General features: G+C 53.1%; 10 protein-coding genes across 10 annotated transcripts; 6 read left to right on the plus strand and 4 right to left on the minus strand.

Annotated features, from left to right (window-relative positions):
• Window positions 1–453: 453 nt before the first annotated feature.
• On the minus strand, window positions 454–648 carry A1O7_05153 (uncharacterized protein; the record flags this gene model as incomplete). The annotated part of the gene is made up of 1 exon (XM_007759163.1): window positions 454–648. The coding sequence occupies one exon, from the start codon at window positions 646–648 to the stop codon at window positions 454–456; it is 195 nt and encodes a 64-aa protein (XP_007757353.1).
• Window positions 649–712: 64 nt separating this feature from the next.
• A1O7_05154 (uncharacterized protein) lies at window positions 713–1,481 on the plus strand (the record flags this gene model as incomplete). The annotated part of the gene is made up of 2 exons (XM_007759164.1): window positions 713–863; window positions 919–1,481. The coding sequence occupies 2 exons, from the start codon at window positions 713–715 to the stop codon at window positions 1,479–1,481; spliced, it is 714 nt and encodes a 237-aa protein (XP_007757354.1).
• A 523-nt stretch (window positions 1,482–2,004) lies between these two features.
• On the minus strand, window positions 2,005–2,432 carry A1O7_05155 (uncharacterized protein; the record flags this gene model as incomplete). The annotated part of the gene is made up of 2 exons (XM_007759165.1): window positions 2,005–2,298; window positions 2,355–2,432. 2 exons carry the CDS (start codon window positions 2,430–2,432, stop codon window positions 2,005–2,007), a joined length of 372 nt encoding a protein of 123 aa, XP_007757355.1.
• A 976-nt stretch (window positions 2,433–3,408) lies between these two features.
• A1O7_05156 (uncharacterized protein) lies at window positions 3,409–3,867 on the plus strand (the record flags this gene model as incomplete). Its single annotated transcript, XM_007759166.1, has 1 exon — window positions 3,409–3,867. The coding sequence occupies one exon, from the start codon at window positions 3,409–3,411 to the stop codon at window positions 3,865–3,867; it is 459 nt and encodes a 152-aa protein (XP_007757356.1).
• A 1,030-nt stretch (window positions 3,868–4,897) lies between these two features.
• On the plus strand, window positions 4,898–5,778 carry A1O7_05157 (uncharacterized protein; the record flags this gene model as incomplete). Its single annotated transcript, XM_007759167.1, has 2 exons — window positions 4,898–4,999; window positions 5,149–5,778. 2 exons carry the CDS (start codon window positions 4,898–4,900, stop codon window positions 5,776–5,778), a joined length of 732 nt encoding a protein of 243 aa, XP_007757357.1.
• A 298-nt stretch (window positions 5,779–6,076) lies between these two features.
• A1O7_05158 (uncharacterized protein) lies at window positions 6,077–7,855 on the minus strand (the record flags this gene model as incomplete). Its single annotated transcript, XM_007759168.1, has 2 exons — window positions 6,077–7,729; window positions 7,778–7,855. The coding sequence occupies 2 exons, from the start codon at window positions 7,853–7,855 to the stop codon at window positions 6,077–6,079; spliced, it is 1,731 nt and encodes a 576-aa protein (XP_007757358.1).
• Window positions 7,856–9,371: 1,516 nt separating this feature from the next.
• A1O7_05159 (uncharacterized protein) lies at window positions 9,372–9,921 on the minus strand (the record flags this gene model as incomplete). Its single annotated transcript, XM_007759169.1, has 2 exons — window positions 9,372–9,660; window positions 9,779–9,921. The coding sequence occupies 2 exons, from the start codon at window positions 9,919–9,921 to the stop codon at window positions 9,372–9,374; spliced, it is 432 nt and encodes a 143-aa protein (XP_007757359.1).
• Window positions 9,922–11,976: 2,055 nt separating this feature from the next.
• On the plus strand, window positions 11,977–12,602 carry A1O7_05160 (uncharacterized protein; the record flags this gene model as incomplete). Its single annotated transcript, XM_007759170.1, has 3 exons — window positions 11,977–12,302; window positions 12,362–12,413; window positions 12,459–12,602. 3 exons carry the CDS (start codon window positions 11,977–11,979, stop codon window positions 12,600–12,602), a joined length of 522 nt encoding a protein of 173 aa, XP_007757360.1.
• Window positions 12,603–13,515: 913 nt separating this feature from the next.
• Window positions 13,516–14,366, plus strand: A1O7_05161 (cytochrome c oxidase subunit 4; the record flags this gene model as incomplete). The annotated part of the gene is made up of 3 exons (XM_007759171.1): window positions 13,516–13,831; window positions 13,967–14,160; window positions 14,256–14,366. 3 exons carry the CDS (start codon window positions 13,516–13,518, stop codon window positions 14,364–14,366), a joined length of 621 nt encoding a protein of 206 aa, XP_007757361.1.
• Window positions 14,367–14,856: 490 nt separating this feature from the next.
• Window positions 14,857–18,395, plus strand: A1O7_05162 (ATP synthase subunit beta, mitochondrial; the record flags this gene model as incomplete). The annotated part of the gene is made up of 8 exons (XM_007759172.1): window positions 14,857–14,867; window positions 14,945–15,114; window positions 15,219–15,304; window positions 15,355–15,397; window positions 15,455–15,771; window positions 15,820–16,013; window positions 17,609–17,652; window positions 17,704–18,395. The coding sequence occupies 8 exons, from the start codon at window positions 14,857–14,859 to the stop codon at window positions 18,393–18,395; spliced, it is 1,557 nt and encodes a 518-aa protein (XP_007757362.1).
• Between the last annotated feature and the right edge of the window lie 1,125 nt (window positions 18,396–19,520).

Below are 19,520 nucleotides of genomic sequence, written 5' to 3' on the forward strand. Positions count from 1 at the left end.
AGAAGGAGGCGCCTGACTTACGGACGTTGGGGGAGCAAGTCATTCCGCTTTCGCAGCAGCTTGGGCTCTCTTTCAACTCCAGTTCCCTTAGCCCTACAGACCAAAGATGTCCGTCGCAGAGGTCATCAACCATGCACCACCTGTCGTGCCACAATACGTCGTGGTGGATGTTTAAATCTCAGACTTCGCCCAGCGACGCCGCATCAGTACCAGTATCTAGCGTCGCCGCAAGTACACCAAGTCTTGATCTTCTTCCACAGATGCTTAGGTTCCACAGATGCTTAGGCCAATATATGCTCCTGGAACTCACTGCTTGGAGGCTTTGGGGACATCGCACACCGTCCCCTGTTGTAAGTCCAGGCCGGTGTATATGCTAGTCCCATGTCGACCGCGGAACTGATAAGGTCTACAAACATGTACAGCCTCACGTTCGTCACGATTCCCTAGCTACTTCTATTGGCCGAAAGAGCGGGTTGGACTATACGCTTCGCCTCGATCCTGTTGACACTTTTCTGCCACCATGCGGCTCTTCTTCTTCTTCTTCTTCTTCTTCTTCTTCTTCTTCTTCTTCTTCTTCTTCTTCTTCTTCTTCTTCTTCTTCTCGACAGCACAGTCACGACAGATCAGTGGCCGCTTTGTTTGAACCATCTTACCTCAACCGCTACCTTGTTGTTCATTATCAAGCAACGTTGTACCGGTCACCACAATCACAATGAAGTGGACTACCGAGGAACAGTTCAAGGTCAGAGCCTCGATCCGGAAATCACGCTTCATCCCACTAACAACTTCCAAGCTACTGAGAACCGCTATCGTCTGCAATCCGGGGTTCAAGCTGAATGCGAAGGCTGTCGCTGAAGCATGGCGTACGTTTCCAGCCCTTTCTCACTGGAGATCGACTACTGAACTGAACAAAATTAGCGGTCGAGAGCAATGGTGAAGGACCGACTGAACGGGCTGTCAAGGAACGATTCAGAGCCATCATGGCATCCGCTCAGGACATTCGATCCCTTGCGCAGCTTGAGACTCCGAGATACAAGACGGAGGAAGGCAAGGACGAGGCTACTCTCACGAATACTCCCACCGCTACACCCACGCCAACGTTTACTACTCCAAGCCGTGGAAGTCAACCTAAAGCCCCGATTACAACTAGCAAGAAGACTAGTGGCAGTGGCAAACGCAAGCGTCGAGGCACGGTAGCCAGCTCTGACACGGAAATGGCATCTGACGCCGAGACTTCTTCTGGTTCGGATACTCAGATTACGCCAACTCCTCGTTCGACTCGGTCACTACGAGCTCGCAAGGCTCGAGTCGTCCCCTCAATGATGTCACAGGACAGTGACAAAGAGCTTGATGTGGATGCAAAGGATTATGGCAGCGGTGGCAGCGATGAAGAATATGACTTTGAGGAAGAGAGGAAGAAGAAGGCCAAGAGGAAGGCCAAGGAGGCAAAGAGGGCAGCCATACGAGGCCGCTCGTCCTAACTGAATGAGCTAGCGATGATGCCGGAGTGACTGCATGGTGAGTGCACCGTTGCAGAATGCTCGTGTGAATAGCGGCGGTCCAGGCCAGTAGCAATCAAATGCGTTGCACTTGTTTGTCATGTCGTTCCCTCTTCGTAACGTGGTCTACGCCTCTTGATATATATCTCGCGTTCAGCTGTCAATGACAACCGCGCTGACAATGGCCACTCTTCCCAGATGATGTAGATGATGCTGTTCGCCGTCCTGTGGGTGTGACAGAGCTGAGATAGACAAAGTGATCTGGGTCCTGCCCAATGTCCTGTCCATCACTGGTACAATGCCGCGGACGCCGTCGACATGATGCACACACCTTGTTAGATGTATGGCGCGACGGAAATACATCGTGACCTCAGACACACAGAGTTCACAGCCTGTTTTGTGTATCCTGAACTGACGGACGCCCCAGTTTGCTGATATCGCACGCCGCGATAGCCAAGCGATGTGACTGAACAAGACGGTCGACACAAGCCTGACCCCCCTCAACTCACAAAGTCCCTTGAGGTGGAGCCACATCAGTCTGCAAACACATCTCCTCGCCTATCGCGGATGGGCCTTCTTGGTGATGGTGGTGACGGTGAGAGTTGAGCAATCGGACCGTCTTCGGCCCGCCGCCATTCGAGAGCCGCCGCTTCTTGGGGCTGTTCTGCCTGTTGCGCTGTAACGCGCCAGAATTGACGACCTTGATGTCAATGTTGTATCGCTTGCGGATGGCCGTGAACTTAGGCGGGATGGTCGAGAGGCTCATGCCGAGCTGCTTCGCGACCTTTTCGGCGTCGACCTGATGGGTATTTGTTAGTCGCCAGGCCTGGTACATCGAATCTGGATCCCACGAACCTGGATTGGGCCAACGGAGTTTTGGATTGCCGCGATGAGCACCATGATGTCTGTTTCTTTGATTTGGTTCTGCGCCATGGTCTTCACCGAGGCCTGGACGATAATGAATACAGGACAGGGAGTGGAATGGATTGAATAAGTGTCTGGTGCAGGACTGATAAAGTGTCTGAGGACTATATCAGTATGTTCTTGTCGCTGCATGCAACCAATGTCGTTTTATACTTCCCCGTGTGTGATGGAGGGGGACTCCCAACAGTATCGATTGAGTGCTTCAGGGCGCTAGGGATTGTCACTGGGCTTTTCGGCGAAGGTATTGTAATTACATCGCCTTTCAGGCCGTTACGACGTTTCTGTCCAGGGACCTGCATGATAGTGCTTCATTTGATTGGCTGTCGTGTTCGCTTTCTGTCAGAAACGGTTCAAGAAGACCATTCTCCTGCACTGGTGGATCCTACGATCTCGAGCATTCACGGGTTTGTTCAAAGTATGCCGATACGGCGGCACTCGAGCCCTGGTCTACAAATGTCGGTTTCCGCAACTGGGCAAGACGCTAGCTGCGAGCATACTGCATTGCTTGCCGTGCCTTGTTGACGGGACCTGGCTTTCTACTGGTCAGACTTCAAACTACCTATGCATGTGTGGACATCCCTGTGCCAGCGGGTTCGAAACCCAATGCAGCAGGCTCAAATGACATGAACCGCGAAAGGGGCAGTGACCGGATGTCTACACCCACGCTATGGGACCTTCGTTGACCGCACAACGCTACCGTACACAGGTACAGGCCTATCGCTCTTATTTGTCCTCGACCTCTTTCGATTTTGCTTTGCCTTCCTCTCCACCCACACCTGCTCACAGTCTTCTTCTCTCCATCCTTTCAGTTCTTTGTCTCCGCTGTTGTCGAGTTTGCTGGTGCTACAACTATGCCTTATCAATGGACTGCGGAGAAAGGTAAGTTGACGGCTATCATATGGCAACGGGAAATAACAAGTCGTCCAGAGCGTAAAATGCTCCTGCTGGCAATCTCTGCTGCGAACTTACGACCGTCGACCGTGACATGGCAACGTGTTGCGGATCGCTTGGGCGGTGGTTTAACAGCGTCAGCTATCAGGTCCGGGCACTTCCCGCACCAAAACTGGTGACGCTGATCGGTAACAGCCAGAAATACTACAAACTTCGCAAGGAGTATGATCCTCAGGCAGGCTCGCCGCCAACGACTCCAAAGAAGCGGAAAGCATCCGACGATGATGAGGACGAGGAGAAGAAACCGACCCCGTCGAAACGAGCTCGAGAGGCACCCAGAGATCCCACCATCGACGGGGTCCGATTTACTGAGGCAACCGACGGCCCACAGGAACTCAAGACCGAAGAGATGGCCGCGAGCGTGTGGGATTCATTTCAAAGCTCACATGCACAGTTTGCGCCAGAGGCATTCAATGCAGCGGCGGGCATGGAGGATCAGATGTATGGGCACTTTCATCATGGGCAGAGCAGCGGGAGCAGCAGCTTCATCTGATTTGGGCGAGCTGGGGATTGCGGGTGACCGAACTGGCCCAGAATCGGCGTAAACGCAGGGGACATGGCCAGGAAGTCGCGTCTGACTCTGTACTCGTAGCCGGATTGATGGAGAAACCGAGAGGAAGTCGGTGGGATACTGGCGGGAGGCAAAACGACATCCGTTGGTTTGGAATGCACTGATGGGCGGGCCGATCCTGCATCAAAAGATACCGGCAAGGCGGAAAGAGGAGTGCCGGCGTCTCATGTGGGAGATGGCTTCCCAGCCTTCTTCTTTTTCCCAGCCACCTCATTTCTTCGATATCAAACAATGTATAAACATTTCTGCCTGGCGCTGGTCGTGCGGTTTGTCGTCCATTTTTGCATTCGGTTAGCGCACGACGGTGCATTAGCGGCGGCTTGGCTGAGTGGCCAGAATTGGCCGACATGAGCCTTGGGTACCTCATCCTTGCAACGCTATTTCTCACCAGTGACAGATGTCGAATCACAAGGCTACTAGGTAAGGGCGTTGCGCAGCGTGTTGGTAATGAGCATGGAGATGGGGCGCTCCAGGGTCGGCGGTGTACAGAGATGCAGGCACCAGGCAGCAGGCACGTACTCGCCCAGGACAGGATGTCCCAGCCACAGGCCGGTCTATCCACCTACTGTGTACTCTCCTGCACGTCGTGGGACATTGACAGGCTGAAGCTCAACAGCCTCACCACGGTAGTGCCTCAAGTGAAGTCCGCTACCAACCTCCTCTTTTCCTTGCTCATTCATCACTGCCCTTATCCACACATGTGCGTGCCCGTTGCGGATAACCTTGTGATATTGACGAAGACCTGAATGCTCGGACCTCGTCATTCACGGAGCACTCGCCTCTCAGCCGGACACTTTGCTTCTAGCGTCTACTTGTTCGCCTTTCCAGCGCAACTCCCAGCTCGATCAACCCATCCCCAATCTCAATACTCCTTTCACTGTGTTTGTAACACCCCTCCAGTGAAGTGTCCTTTGCACAACTCCATAGACATCGCAACACCTCGACCCCGACAATGTCTTCCAAAGAGCCTCAATCCAACAACAAATCCGACCTGATCACCAAAGATGCAATGTACCTGTTCGAGTTGATGCGCGACTCGCCACAGCCGATCCTCGTGAGTTCTCCCTGCTTTGTCCTACCACCTCTCCCTGCCCCATCTCACCACCCCCCACAACTCGAACCTGGATCTCACCTTGCCTTGTCCCGCTTGATCGCGGAACCCATCACCAGTACTTGATACCACCCTTTTAACGCATTTTGCAGCTCTACATCACCCCGTACGCAGAAAAGACGGGCACAAAGGCAAACACCATCGTCAAGCGGCTAAGCGAGATCAAAAAGCGCAACCGCCTCAACATCGTCACGACCACCAGTCCACCGTCAGGCGACACCAAGAGCCATACTCCCGCGACTCCCAGACTACGAGCCAGCAACAGCAATCCTCGCCAAGACGGGCAAAAGCCGAGTGTCAAGCGCGAGAGAAAGGCCGACGTCGCGAAGAGCACTCATCACCCTGACTGCAACGTCAAGGTCGAGGGGAGCAATCATCTCGGCAGCTCAAATGCTGCACACGGTCTCCCATCACCTGCCCACTCCACGCCAGGCACGCCACCCGGCAAGTGGACTGCTGCCAATTCTCGAGGCGCCACAATCAGAGGTAGCACAGGACCAGGTGTCGGTGTTGATATTTCGACATGCCAGTCCCAGATGCCATTCTACATGCCACAGAAGCGAGCGTTTGACGACTTCGAGACCGACGCCGACGCTGACACTCGCTACGTCAAGCGCGAGGACGGCGTGATCAAGAAGGTCAAGACCGAGACCGAGACCGAGACCGAGACCTGGAGCTTTGGTGGAAATGGGGACGCCATCACGGCGCCGAATGTATTGTGATGGAGGGGTTTCACATACGTTCGTGGCTTTCAAAGTCGCCAAGCGTACGTGCTGCGGAACTTGGCGCATGGCGTACATTGTTCAGAAACGGCACCTTCACTGGTCTCAAAATAAATAGATTTCCGAATTGCCAGAATAATTTGATGATTCTGTCACTTAGGGTGAATGATGGAAAAGGCAAGATGCCAAAGCAGAGCACAGCTGCATTCTATGCGACAAACCGTACATATCGCAACTAGGAATGAAATTGGACAAGGCGAAAGTGTCGAGAACAAAGTACCTCGATCCATGAATCCAATCACTCCAGAACAATGAAAGATACTTCGCTTCCAGTATCCTTGCGTTTCCCCTTATCTTTGCTTTCTCCGGTCCCACCGTCACGACGCACGCCCGTGTACACGTCAATCCCCGGCGCCGAGATGGGCTGTGGAACCGCTGCGTGGCCTCGTTCCGCAGCGACTGGCAAAGCCGGGCCTTGCAGTGCTTCAGTCCCAGCTGCAAAGCGGGCCTCACGCTCGTCAGCGCCACTAGAAGCCGGATTTGAGCCGAGGCTTATGCCAGAGTCGAAGGATCGAGCTGCTGGGTAGGACGAGGCCACGGCTTTGGCTTCTCTCTGCACGTGGCCCATCAGCTGTATCATGATTTCGGTGGAGCGCATGACTTCTGCAATCTCGGTCGCTGAGAAGGGTAGCCGGTTCCCGTCCGCTTTGGGCTTGAGATCTTGCAGCTGCTGCAGAGCGGTAAAGGCTGTTTTGAACGTATGAGGCGTGTCCAGCGTCCCTATCTCGGTTCGGGCTGTTGTTGGTCGAGTTTCCGCAATGGGAGACGGTCGGGATGGTGTTTGAGGTGGTGGTGGTGGACGGATATCTGGAGCGTACAGTGGTGAGGCTGGAGATAGCGTAGACGCGGTTTTTGCCTTGCCTTTATCGACCATGATGCTCGAGTCCTCTTGTGGATTTGGTCTCCCGACATCGCTAGGCGGCTGGGAGGCCGTACGACTGACGGAGTGCCTGCGGACGTGTATCGTGTCCAAGGGCGTGCTTTGCCGGATGTTTCCTGCTGGCGGAGCAGCATTTGAGGGCCCACAGGGTTGATGTAGCTTGGACGTCTCGTGAAGATCGCTAACTCTCTGAGGCTGCAGAGACGCTGGCGGGTTTGGATCAACTCTAGCGCGCGGCATTATGGTAAGCTGAGCTAGTTTCTCCCGACCCTTGGCCACCTTATTTGCATCTTTAAGGCTGCGGAGGTGCTCCTGGCTGATGCGTTCGTGACGGTCAAGCGCCTCCTGACTGGGTAGCTGGCTTAAGCACAAAGCACATCGATACTGGCCTTGATTGGTGACGTAGCCGAATGACTCGAATTGCGGCGGCTGCTTGCAGCGGCTGGACTCGTCGATTTCAGGCTGTGCGCTGTCACCGAGCTCTGAAAATAGCCGCTTGCGACTGGGACCACTATCACTTTGGGGGGGAGGACAGGATGAGCCGCTCTGTACCTCACTATGAGACAGGACTGTGTCAACGTGGGTGGGATTGTTTGGCTCCTGCTGATTTCTGGCTGCCTGACCGGAAATCGACCGGCTTTCTGGCGCATCGACGACAGTTGCTGCATATATGACCTCTGGACCAGGTGATGGGTGCGGTGACGCCTTGATTACTCGAGGGCGCTTAGCAGGACCTCGCAGTGAATGGCCGACGCGAGCTTCTACCGCTTCAAACTCCCTCTGCGTCAGGACGCTTATGTCCTCATCATCGAAGTAGAGATGCGGAGGACGGCGGGAAGGTCCAGCTGGGCATCTCGAAGGGATACCTCGTCCAGAGCCACGGTGACTGGGGTTCTGGGCTTTCAATTGGTCTGCTGCCTTTGAAACCTCTTTCGCAAAGAATGATTTGATGGCGTCGTAAGAGGCCTCAGGGCCAAAGTATTGTGCAATTGACGCATATCGGCCTTTGAACTGGGAACAGTTAGAAGACTCTACTGCCAACAGTATTCATTCACTCACGCCTTGTTCTCCCAGTTCAGCATATACCGCTGCTATTAGCTGGAATACTGTGCTCCGAAGTCTCCAATTGATCGCCATTGCTGAAATACTCCCTGGGATGAGTGTTGAGACACGGACGGTGAAATGGGACGATGTGTGTCAAGCCCGAACAGCGAGGTAGCAATTGCCAGAGTATGGAGCTGTCAAGAATACTGAAATCGAGTTTAGAGAAGAACTCACAACATTGACCTGAGTGATACGCGAATTCCGCATTCAGAGCGAGCATCTTCGACGTGCAGTGTGCACATGAGACAGCAACGCACTAATCTCGCTGTCGAGCTGGCTTGCTCTATCCGGAATCGCGGGATATCGCCACGGCTTAGCGCGCAATTCGATGCAGTGAATGTACCATGTAGGATGACCCGGTTCAGGCATCGATTTGACGCCATCGAGCAAAGTCAAAGCCTGCATGATGGCAGCTGGAAGAGGAGGGAAAAGGGAGGCTGCAGGAGGACGATGTGGGTCGTCCTGATCATCAGCAGCAGGTGTGATCTTGGCAGGCTACTAGCGGTATTAATGTCATTCCGGTCATTTGACCGGCCAAAACGACTCAAATACCGCTCACTGATTGGGCGGAATGTTAGGGGAGATCAAGTTGGGACACAATTGACTCGAACACGAACCTCTTTGCTCGCCCATTGTTGTGCGAGGGTCGGGTTTGCTGGTTGCGAGAGCCGGCAACAAGACAGAAACTGCCCCACCTGATTGAGCTGGACCCCTTTCAAGTCGTCCAATGAGCATCTAAGCTGGCGCGGTTTGAGTGCCAGAGTCAGAGTGATCTAATTAGTTGCCAGCAAGAAAATGTATGTTTCGGACGCCTTTGAACAGCAAAAAGGATGAAGACGCCTCCAGAATCCACAGTTTCACCCACGTCACGACGGCGAAGAGCTCTAGGTTCGGTACCAACGAATAGGCCCGGATGGCGGAGCGGAGCACACTTATGTGTCTAGATCGCAACAACCAGTACTGTCACAACAGGCCGGTAATTGGAGCTACAATGCAAGACGGAGGCTGGAGTCACCTCGCATCTATGCGATGTGAAGATGGGCAGAAGAGTGCGAGATTTTCCAGTCATCCGAAGGTGATTTTGCCGTAGAATTGCTCTGGGGCTGACCGGGTCAACTAATGCGCAAGCCTGATAGCAGAGCACTGAATCCTTTCCCATTGGCTTGGTGCTGTCTGTTCTGTTCTGAGCCCAGGAGAAAAGACAGGAGTAACAAAGGCTACCCTTATTGACGAGCTCACCATGGTTGCCCGTCTATTCCAATATCCAGCTCAACTCGTGTCTTGTGTCATGTTTCGCTTCCTTCGATCTGTTCATTCATCATTGCTGAATCAAGCCCAAGTGAGCGTATGTCAACATCCTCAAGACAGCCAGTCGGAGGTGCGAGTAGTCCCTTTCGGAAAGCACTCCCAACAAGTCGTCTTCTGCTGGCTGCAAAAACTGATTGCATCGGCAAGATCGCAATGACAGGGCCGATCTCTACAGGTCGAGTTAGCTTTCGCGCTCGAGTGATACGGGGACGTGTGCAAGTAGTCACCTCGATATCCCTCATTAGGCTCCGTCGGTGCCTTCGGTTTGGACCGCAGGGGTACCCTCATTCTGGACTTCAGTCTTCACCTCAACCTCAGGAGCTGCGTCCTTCTTCGCCTTTCCACGCTTGGTGGGCGTAGCGACTTCCCCGTCACGATCAACGCCGACATTCTTTCTCTTGCGCCCACCGGTTCCCTTGCTGCCAGGGGTTTTCGGGGTTTTCACAGGCGTCGCCACGTCATCACTGCCTACCACGGCACCCTCAGCGAGTATCTTTTCGGACTCTCTCTTCAGCTTGTAGAATTTTTGGCTGTAGGTGGACATGATAAGTTAGCTGACTGGTGCAATGAATCTCAAGTCATGGTGTATGGACACGGCAAAGGAAGGGCCACAAGTGGAATTGTAGAGAAGCAGGATATTGGCAATACCTGCATGCGTTGCCGTTGACTTCATGACCAGTACCAATCTTCTCCGCCACCTGATCCCAGATAGTTGAGGGTGGATTTCCCATGGCTGCAATGGCAGACAGAAGTAGATCACTTTCAGACTGAGCATCCCACTTGAAAGGCATGGTGGATGAAGTTGATTGATGGTCGCTAGACGGACGGGACAGCTAAATCGAGATGGTGTGCAAAGAGACTTTTACGAGGAGGTCGAGGCAAAGGAGGGAAAGGTTGTTGTGAAAGAGACAGAACAGAAAGAGTCGAAGGGAGTTGCAAGTGGGAAATTCCACAGTTCTGGATGGGGGAGCAAGGGCAGAGATAGGGTTATGTAAAAAGAAAGTGAATACAGGATGGCGTTCGCAGTGAATCCTTCAGCACCCATTCTCTCCGCCATTGTTTCGAAAGTTGGCCTGTCCTTTTCGAAAGCAAAGGACATCAGAAGAGCCCGTTCCGAGTCAGCAGTCCAGTCGGGCATGGTGGGTGTGTTTCGATATGTAGAGCGTACTGAAGACGAAAGGGCGGGCAGGATAACAGATGCAGAATCAGGATAGCGGTCGGTGTTGGTAAGGGAACGTTGCAATGGATACAGGTCTGAAAGGTCTGGAAGGTAGCGGGTGGGCTGGAAATGCAGTGAAAGGGGTATTAGAGGCAGAGGGTGTGGCAATAGTTTCAACACGCAAGGCCAGACCACCAAGCGAACCCTTCGACGGCATAGCTACGAGATTCCCACGCACCCTGACAGAATGGATTCCTCGATGTGGGAGCTGTAAATGACCAAACTCATGCCGGACACAACAAAAACCTGTATCAAGTCTTCAGATCCGAGATAGCTTCCAAGATATAGATGGTCGCCCAATGAGTTGATGCAGGGCAAAGCGATGGCGTGGAGATGTCACATAGGTAGTTTTTCAACGCTGCGGCTGCTCCATGAGACACAATCACCTATGCGTAGAGGTAAGTGCCTCTTTTCCTTTGGCCTTCAGAGGTGGCCATATGTCTTGCCGAGCACCAGGATTGAGTTGAGAGTCTCTGGCCAGTGTGTGTGTTCGCAACTTCGACACAGCCTCTTGGAGTTGACAGTGGCCCAACTCGAAGTAGCCGTAGGTAGAGGTAGACAGCGAACTCGACGAGATTGTGGCTTCGCAGTTTAAGCTGGAAGATGGTGCGCAAAGTCAAACAAGGATAGCTCAACAAACACACATGGAACGTCCTTGTCAGCGACCTTCGATACGCGGCCCAGCATTATGCATCTCAGTAACGCCGCCCGTCCCCCGGCGATACCTATCTCCATTCAGCTGTGTGCACCCTCGTTCGTTGCATGCAACCTATCCAGCTGGTAGTGATCTGCAGAGTCTTGAGCCTCTGAGTGTGAATTTGGGTGCGATTGTCTCAGAGAGGTCGCGATAGCCGCCACTGGTTCAAAGGAGAGCGCCAGGGGAAGCGAAGGCGGTCGACACATGATCAGAGCAACAAACAGCTATACTCTTCGATGTAACAAAAAGGGTAATCATGTCGAGCTCGTAGGTACCTAGCTACCTAGTACCCAGTTATGATGCGCATGGTTACCGGTACAAGCTCACCCTCCATGACTGTAAGTAAAACCCGGATATGTGTACACGTACCTTAGGTAGCTAGCAGGTGCAGTCAGAGCAGGCCTAGAAGTCTTCCAAGCGCTCGTTAGGCATGCACGGCGTGAAAGGCGTCCTCCCGCCAACGGCTCGGGTCAAACCTTTGCCCCTCGTTCTTGATTTGGCGGACTGTTGATTCTGGGCCCCACCATGGATTCGTCGCTCTCTTCGCTGCAACAGTTGCGTGAACCAGTCTGTTATTCATCCCACCTACAAACCTCTTATTCCTCTGCCCACGCACCTCGCAGTCTGGACGCTATTGTATCATTTTGTCCAGTCTTGCGCCACAGATATCAGACGAGGTACGTCAACTCTGCCCTTCGGTCAGGCACCATTATTGATGCCTGTTATGCCCGCTCAAATAATCTGCTATCTCTGCCGCCCTTCATTTCCGCATTGTTAACATGCCGTCTCACTTGGACTGAAACTGACAACCAAGACCAGCTCGAACCTAGTCGCATAAGAACCCTTGACATCGAATCGCAGCTATGGTGAGCCCCTCAAAGTATCCTCTAAATCCACTTTAGCTGACCCTCTGACAGCCTGTTTCCGGGTATGTTCATACGTGCCCCCTCAATCACCAACTCGATTCCTGTGCGCCCTCGTCCGTTCGCTGATGCAGTCACACCCAGTCTCTCTGTCAATCCGGACTGCGTCTCCAAGTTCAATGAGCTGAAACTCGGTCGTGGCGGTCCCAAATACATCATCTACAAGATCTCCGACGACCAGAAGGAGATCGTGGTGGACGAAGTCGGCAATGAGCCAGACTATGACACCTTCAGGGAAAAGCTCATCGCCAAGAAGGAGAAGACTGGCAAGGACCGCCCTTCATACGCCATCTACGACGTAGAATTCGAGCTCGAGGGTGGTGAGGGCAAGAGGTATGCGCGCAAAGATGAATCATGAATTTGAGAGTGGACATGCTGAATTGGACGTTCAGATCGAAGATTGCATTCATTACATACATCAACCAGGACAATACCGGTGTCAAGGTACGTGTACAACGCACTCGGCATGACGGTCACTGATTCTTGTAGTCCCGCATGGTGTATGCCAGTTCTCGTGAGACGCTGAAGAATGCCCTCAATGGCATTGCCATGAACTGGCAGGCAAACGACCCAGGCGAGTTAGAGTGGGCCGACCTGCTCAAGGAGGCCAGCAAAGGAAAGGGAACTGTCTAAGGCGATCTAGGACAGTTAGAGAAGGGCCAGCGCAACTTCCACACGTCGTCTGGAAGATCACATCAGCGTGCGCACAAAGCAAGGGCCGGATTGCTGGAAAAGGGGAACGCCGGGCAATGTCTTCCAGTATGCGCCAGTCGAGGGACGCCGGAAGTTTGACGCTGCAATGAAGATAGAACTTTACATGGGACGATACGAGCAAGGGAGCATCGAAACACAGAGCGTTATGCGTGATTCTCTACAAGCTCCACGTGTGCACCACTAACGTGATGTCTCTATTACCTTGGGGATCAAAGCGTTCTTCCTCGGCCAGCAGCACCAGTCCGCATTTAATGCGCCTTGATACGAACAAATTTCCCTCTGCCTCTATTGAGATCCTGTAACAGCTCTTCTCTTGCCTCATTGCTTTAGTTGTACGTCTATCCGCTCGACGAGCTAGGACTCCTAGGTATGCTAGGAGAAATCGGCGTAATTTTGGTATCGACCGTTACAGCAGCAGAACAAATGGTCGCGCATCCCGAGAGACAAGGAAACCAAGATAGACACTTCGAAGCGCATTGAGGAAGTCGTTAACCGCGAGTATTTTGCGGCGACGAAGGTGATCTGCCACATAATTATTAAATTGCTGAGCCGTGCTGTACCGGCGTCCGGCTTCGAACATCCATGTGGAGTGACGCCTCGATGAAAGGCCGTAATTTAATTTGTGCCAAGACTGGGAGCTAGCGCCGTTCTCGCAGCATTGTCATGGAACTTTGATCCCAATCCACGACCTGAGATACACGTCGCCCCTTCTACCAGTCTCAATCGGCGCTCAATCAGCAGCAACAGTGGTTCCGAAGCTCCAGGCTTCGGCAGGTCATCGAACTGTTGACTTCTCGCATGTTTTAACTGCACTTTCAGGCTCTCCAGCAACATGTATCTCCGCTCCTTACCCCGTGCAGCTCGTGCTTCCACGAGTCCTGCGACAACATGTCCGCGGATTGCCTTTCGACAGTTCCAGTCCTCGAGCCGATCTCTAGCGCCAACCTTCTCAGCTACAACGCAGCAGCCTCCGATGACCAGCCAGTCCCAGGTCCGATCCGCTCACGCCATTTCCAACCCTACCCTTGCCGGGATTGAGAAGAGATGGGAAGCGATGCCTCCACAAGAGCAAGCCGAGCTTTGGATGCAGCTGAGGGATCGCATGAAGGTCGATTGGCACGAAATGACTTTACAAGAGAAGAAAGCAGGTATGGACGAGTCCTGAAGCTTGCTTGCAAGGCTGGAAACGGATGCGAGCTTCTTGCCAAGCTCGATTGCCTGGCTCTTTGCAAAAGAAACAAGCTTCGAGTGAAACAAGGGCCGTCTAGCTGACACTCTCGCAGCATGGTGGATTGCATTTGGACCTCACGGCCCTCGCGCCACGGACCCGCCCGGTGAATGGACAAAAGTCTGGGTTTATACCGCGGCCGGTGTTGCGATCTCGTGTGCTCTCTTCCTGGCGATCCGCGCTTTCTCGCGACCACCACCACGGACTATGACCAAGGAATGGCAAGAAGCTACCAACGAATACCTCAAGGTGAGTTCCTCCACGATAACACCGTGCCGCGTTCCCGCGTTGCTTCGGGTTTTACCGTATCCTCCACATGTCACGCTGACATCGCTCTTCTGCAGTCCGAGAAATCCAATCCCATATATGGTATCAGTAGTGAAGGGTATTCGGGTCGGGGCCACGTGCAGAGCAAGCCGGCCAAAGCCCAAGGCATCAGCCTTGAAGCCGAATAGATGGAGCGTAAGGAGGGATGAGATCGGCAATATGGCTGCGAACGGACACCACGGTGGCTCCCTTGTACTATGCCCTAGTATTGCGAGAAGACAGGGTTCTTTCTTATTTTGTGAATATCAAAAATCAAACAATTCCAAGCCGCTGTGCTCGTGGCGCGTCCGGATCGTCAATGTATATACATTTCAATGCAGGTGGAGTTTGAGATCGAAAATTGCTAATCCCTTCGCTCACCGTCCTCGTCACAAGTGCGCTCAATTTGGTCGAGCTCTTGAAATGCCCTGAATGTGCCCTCGATGTGCCCTCGCTGTGCTTCTTGGTACAAATGACGAGGGTGAAGAAGTCGAGTAGTCGAGGCGGCTAACTAAATTGGGGTTAGCGTCGCGAGGAGCTTCTCTCAATTGACCTCAAGTTCTTCTCGTCCAGTTTCGCTCCTGATCACAACCACTCTCCCCTCTACCCTTTCATTTCACCTTTCGTCCACCCGCAAACATGTTCAAGAGGTAAGCGAGATCCCTCTCATGACCCGGCAGAGCTTTGATGCAGCTCGAGACGTCCGTTGCTGACTCGTTTGGGACAGCGGCATTGCCCGTAGCTTGGGCAGGTCTGCCTTTGCTCGACCTTCCATCACCCGACGCGCCGTCGAGCCCATAAGAAAATCGTTTGCTCCAGCCATCGCACAAAGATGGGCCTCGACGGAGTCCACCAAGGAAGGGAAGATTCATCAGGTCATTGGCGCTGTTGTCGATGGTATGCGGATATTTTACACCTCCCTATCTCGCACCGCTTGAGCTATTTATAAGCTCACCAACGGCGACATTCGAACCAAACAAGAGCTGATAGATGCTTGCTAGTCAAATTCGACACCGAACAACTCCCTGCTATTCTCAATGCCCTCGAAACCGATAATGGTGGCACCAAATTGGTGCTGGAAGTCGCAGTATGGGAAACATGGCCGCAGCTCAGAATACATATACTGATGACCTTTAGCAACATTTGGGTGAGAACGTCGTGAGATGCATTGCCATGGATGGTATGGAGACTCAGCGAGCTGCCTAATTCTCACTTGGGGACTGACCGTGTATTCTAGGTACCGAGGGTCTCGTCCGAGGACACAAAGCTGTCGATACTGGTGCCCCCATCAGTATTCCTGTCGGCCCTGGCACCCTAGGTCGCATCATGAACGTTACCGGCGACCCAATCGATGAACGCGGACCGATCAAGGCTGCCAAGCGAGCACCTATCCACGCTGACCCTCCCGAATTCGTTGAACAAGCTACGACCGCCGAAGTCCTGGTTACTGGTATCAAAGTCGTGGATCTTCTGGCTCCATATGCTCGTGGTGGAAAGATTGGCTTGTTCGGTGGTGCTGGTGTTGGCAAGACCGTTTTCATTCAGGAGCTTATTGTGGGTGCACTTCTCCCCACGAAGAATAACATAGCTGACATGCTACAGAACAACATCGCCAAAGCCCACGGTGGGTACTCGGTCTTCACCGGCGTGGGTGAGCGTACTCGTGAGGGCAACGACCTCTATCACGAGATGCAGGAGACTTCGGTCATCCAGCTCGATGGCGAGTCGAAGGTCGCCCTGGTGTTCGGTCAGATGAACGAACCTCCTGGGGCTCGTGCTCGAGTGGCCCTGACTGGGTGAGTTACTCTTTCCCACTCTTGTATAGCCTATTGTCCCTTCCTACTGCAGCCTATTGTCCCTTCCTACTATGGCCCATTACTCCTTCCTACTATGGCCCATTACTACCTTCCCATCTACTGGACACCTCACCTTCCTGGATATATACTGGATTATTTGCCCTTGGACCTGGCCACACTCAGCATCTTGTCCTCTGCCACTCCGAGTACACTTCCAAGATACTTCCAACCGACCAAGCCATGGACATTCCACAGTTTGACATTGATGAGAAGATCCTATGCTACATGCATAATCTCGCACAGCTAAATACACGGTCAATACACGCCAGTCCCGAGTTTGGGCTTCTCTTCGGTGGTACAGACCGCGAAGACCTCGATACTCTCTACGACGCCACACAACTCAAGATCCCAGAAACATTAGCTGCCGCTATGACCCACGACAAGCCTCCCTCTCTCGACTTCTTCAAAAGCCTGCCTGAGCCTACCACCGGGCTATGGGGCATATATGTTGTGGTCATGGAGAAGGCTGGTTAGAAGTCAGCCCTCTACATAGGTTCAGGCACAGCAGAATCTGGCGGAGTCCTTCAAAGGACAAAATCATACACGACACAACCTCATACGCGACCAAAGTTCGTCAAAAAAGCCCTCCAAAAAAAGTTCGGAATCACCCACCTCGGGCTTCTAGCATGGGCGTCGATCCCACCTCCTCGCCTACTACCTCGTACCAGAGCTTTCTTCCTCCTGCTGGAGACCGTGTTCACGATACTGTTTCATTGCTGCATTGCCATGAGTTCGGACATTTACCTCGAGGATCTACTACTCTGGCCACGCCAATCTGTGGACTGGACGCCCCTCTGCAGTCATCTACCTATCACCGAGCCCATTATAGGCGACTTGACCCTCACAGAAGAAGAACTTGAGATCGCTGCCGCTATACGAAAAGTACGCGCTACGGAGATTGCCAATGCCGGAAGTCGACGACATCGCGAGAAAAATCGCGCCGAAGATCCCGTTGGCTTTCGAAAACAGCAGTCCCAGTCGAAGCTACTCTGGAGCCACAAAAACGCCGACAAGGTGCTCAAGAATGCTGCTACGACCCGCAACAAGGCTATTGCCCAGCAACGTTTCTACTGTGACGATTGCCAACAATCATTCCAAAGTCGCGTAGCTCTTGAGAGCCACATAAACACTCGAGCCCATCTCGACCGCGTCGCTAGCATCGACAAAGCGCCTCTTGGGAAGAATGCTATTACTCTCAAGGCCAGTAGGCAGGAAGCAAAGGAGCAAAAGCTCTACTACTGTTCGGCCTGCGAGAAGGCATTCAACAATAACTGGAGTCTCCAACGACACCTCGCCACACAGCTACATGCAAAGAGAGTCGCAACCCGTTTGGAATGACTCTTAGTGAGGCTATTCCTACGGGCTTATCCTGTCCCCGCTTTCTGGTTACACCGGCGAAACTACGGCCTCGTCTCACTGGCGTCTCCTCACTGCTACCATTTGTTACTGGACTACATTTCCTTTGGACGAATACCCACCTCACTGATGTTTTTACTACTTGCTGCTACATCTCATACTAACTCGCATTTGTTCAGTTTGACTGTAGCTGAATATTTCCGCGACTCTGAAGGCCAGGATGGTATGTATCTCGTGGTCGCTGGACGCATTTGAAGGTTGCTGACCTGATTAGTGCTGCTTTTCATCGACAACATCTTCCGATTCACTCAAGCCGGTTCCGAAGTGTCTGCTCTGCTCGGTCGTATCCCATCTGCCGTCGGTTACCAGCCCACTCTCGCCGTCGACATGGGTCTCATGCAGGAACGCATCACCACTACGCAGAAGGGATCCATTACCTCCGTGCAGGCCGTCTACGTGCCTGCTGACGATTTGACGGATCCTGCCCCAGCTACGACTTTTGCCCACTTGGACGCCACCACTGTCTTGTCTCGCGGTATTTCTGAGCTCGGTATCTACCCTGCGGTCGACCCTCTCGACTCCAAGTCCCGTATGCTGGACCCCCGCGTCGTGGGACAAGAGCACTACGATACTGCCTCCCGTGTCCAGCAGATGTTGCAGGAATACAAGTCGCTTCAGGATATCATTGCCATTCTGGGTATGGATGAATTGTCCGAGGCTGACAAGCTCACTGTCGAACGTGCTCGCAAACTGCAACGTTTCCTGTCTCAACCTTTCACCGTCGCTCAGGTCTTCACCGGTATCGAGGGCCAGCTTGTCGACTTGAAGGATACCATCAGCTCATTCCAGAAGATCATCAACGGCGAAGGTGACGACCTGCCGGAGGGTGCTTTCTACATGGTTGGCAATTTCGAGAGTGCAAGAGCAAAGGGTGAGAAGATCTTGGCTGAACTGGAGAAGTCGTAGATGGGACCTTGAAATGGAGTGAGTGGTTGACGCGTGATGCAAGACCAGACACAAATGCTACTTGAGTTGTGGCATTCTTGCAACGCAGCATGTTGAGGAGTTGAGAAGAGCAGAGGGGAGGAGAACTTGTACATTGATCAATCCTCCTTTTATTCCGCAGACCAAAATTTCCTCTGTAATCATGTCGCTACTGGCCGTGCCTCGCCAAGGGGGTGGGTGTCTTTACGCCCCAGTCTTATCCTTGCCCCTTCTCCCTCTTGAGTCGCTCTCCATAAGCCTACATGTCTTACTGCGCTGGTAAAGCTTGATGCTGTCATAGGAGCTATTGGATTTGAACGACGACAAAGACAACATCAGCTAGGACCTGGGGCAAGTAGTCCTACATTACAACCAGACCGCAAGCCGACCATTGCACAGACGTATCTTATCCTTAGCCCGCAAACAGAGGAACGACGACCTTTCACATCAGGGTGAGCGGGTTTAATCCATAATGCAAGTCTATTTGCTCGCAAGCGTCAAGACCTCCTCAGGTCCCCATCACACTACCATCTCTCGACGTGGACCCATGACATCCAGAGGTACATGCACAAAACATGTCGGCCTCCGCCCAATGACTCGTCTGCCACCCTCACACGACATAAACATAGATCGGCAACGCGTATACATGTTCATGTTCGCGCCCGTGATAGGCAAGCTCGAGTGTGACCCGCGTGAGTAGGATCACTTGGACGTGGACGTGCGATGGCGCCTGCCAAAGCAGCCGGGGCATAAGTCCGTCGTACTCTCTCTCTCTCTCTCTCTCTCTCTCTCTCTCTCTCTCTCTCTCTCTCTCTCTCACACACACACTGTGTCTCCGGTGTATCTGTGTATCTGTGTGCGAGGGTGTGCCTTGATTTCATCACTAACGGTATATGCCCACCTCCGACTGTAGGTCTACCCGAACCTCCACATCCCCGGCAACGCAACCTGGCTGCCCGCTCGCCCTCTTCCCGGGCCCCTCCACGACCGGCACCGCACCGGTACACCAGCTAATCACATCATTGCGATCTCCTGCACCCTGCGCTCCTGCCTAAGGGGCCGACTGAGTGACAACAAAGCCCAATGCCATTGCCGATGCCGATGCCC

This window comes from Cladophialophora yegresii (assembly GCF_000585515.1).
Source record: "Cladophialophora yegresii CBS 114405 chromosome Unknown aczIN-supercont1.3, whole genome shotgun sequence".
NCBI lineage: Eukaryota > Fungi > Ascomycota > Eurotiomycetes > Chaetothyriales > Herpotrichiellaceae > Cladophialophora > Cladophialophora yegresii.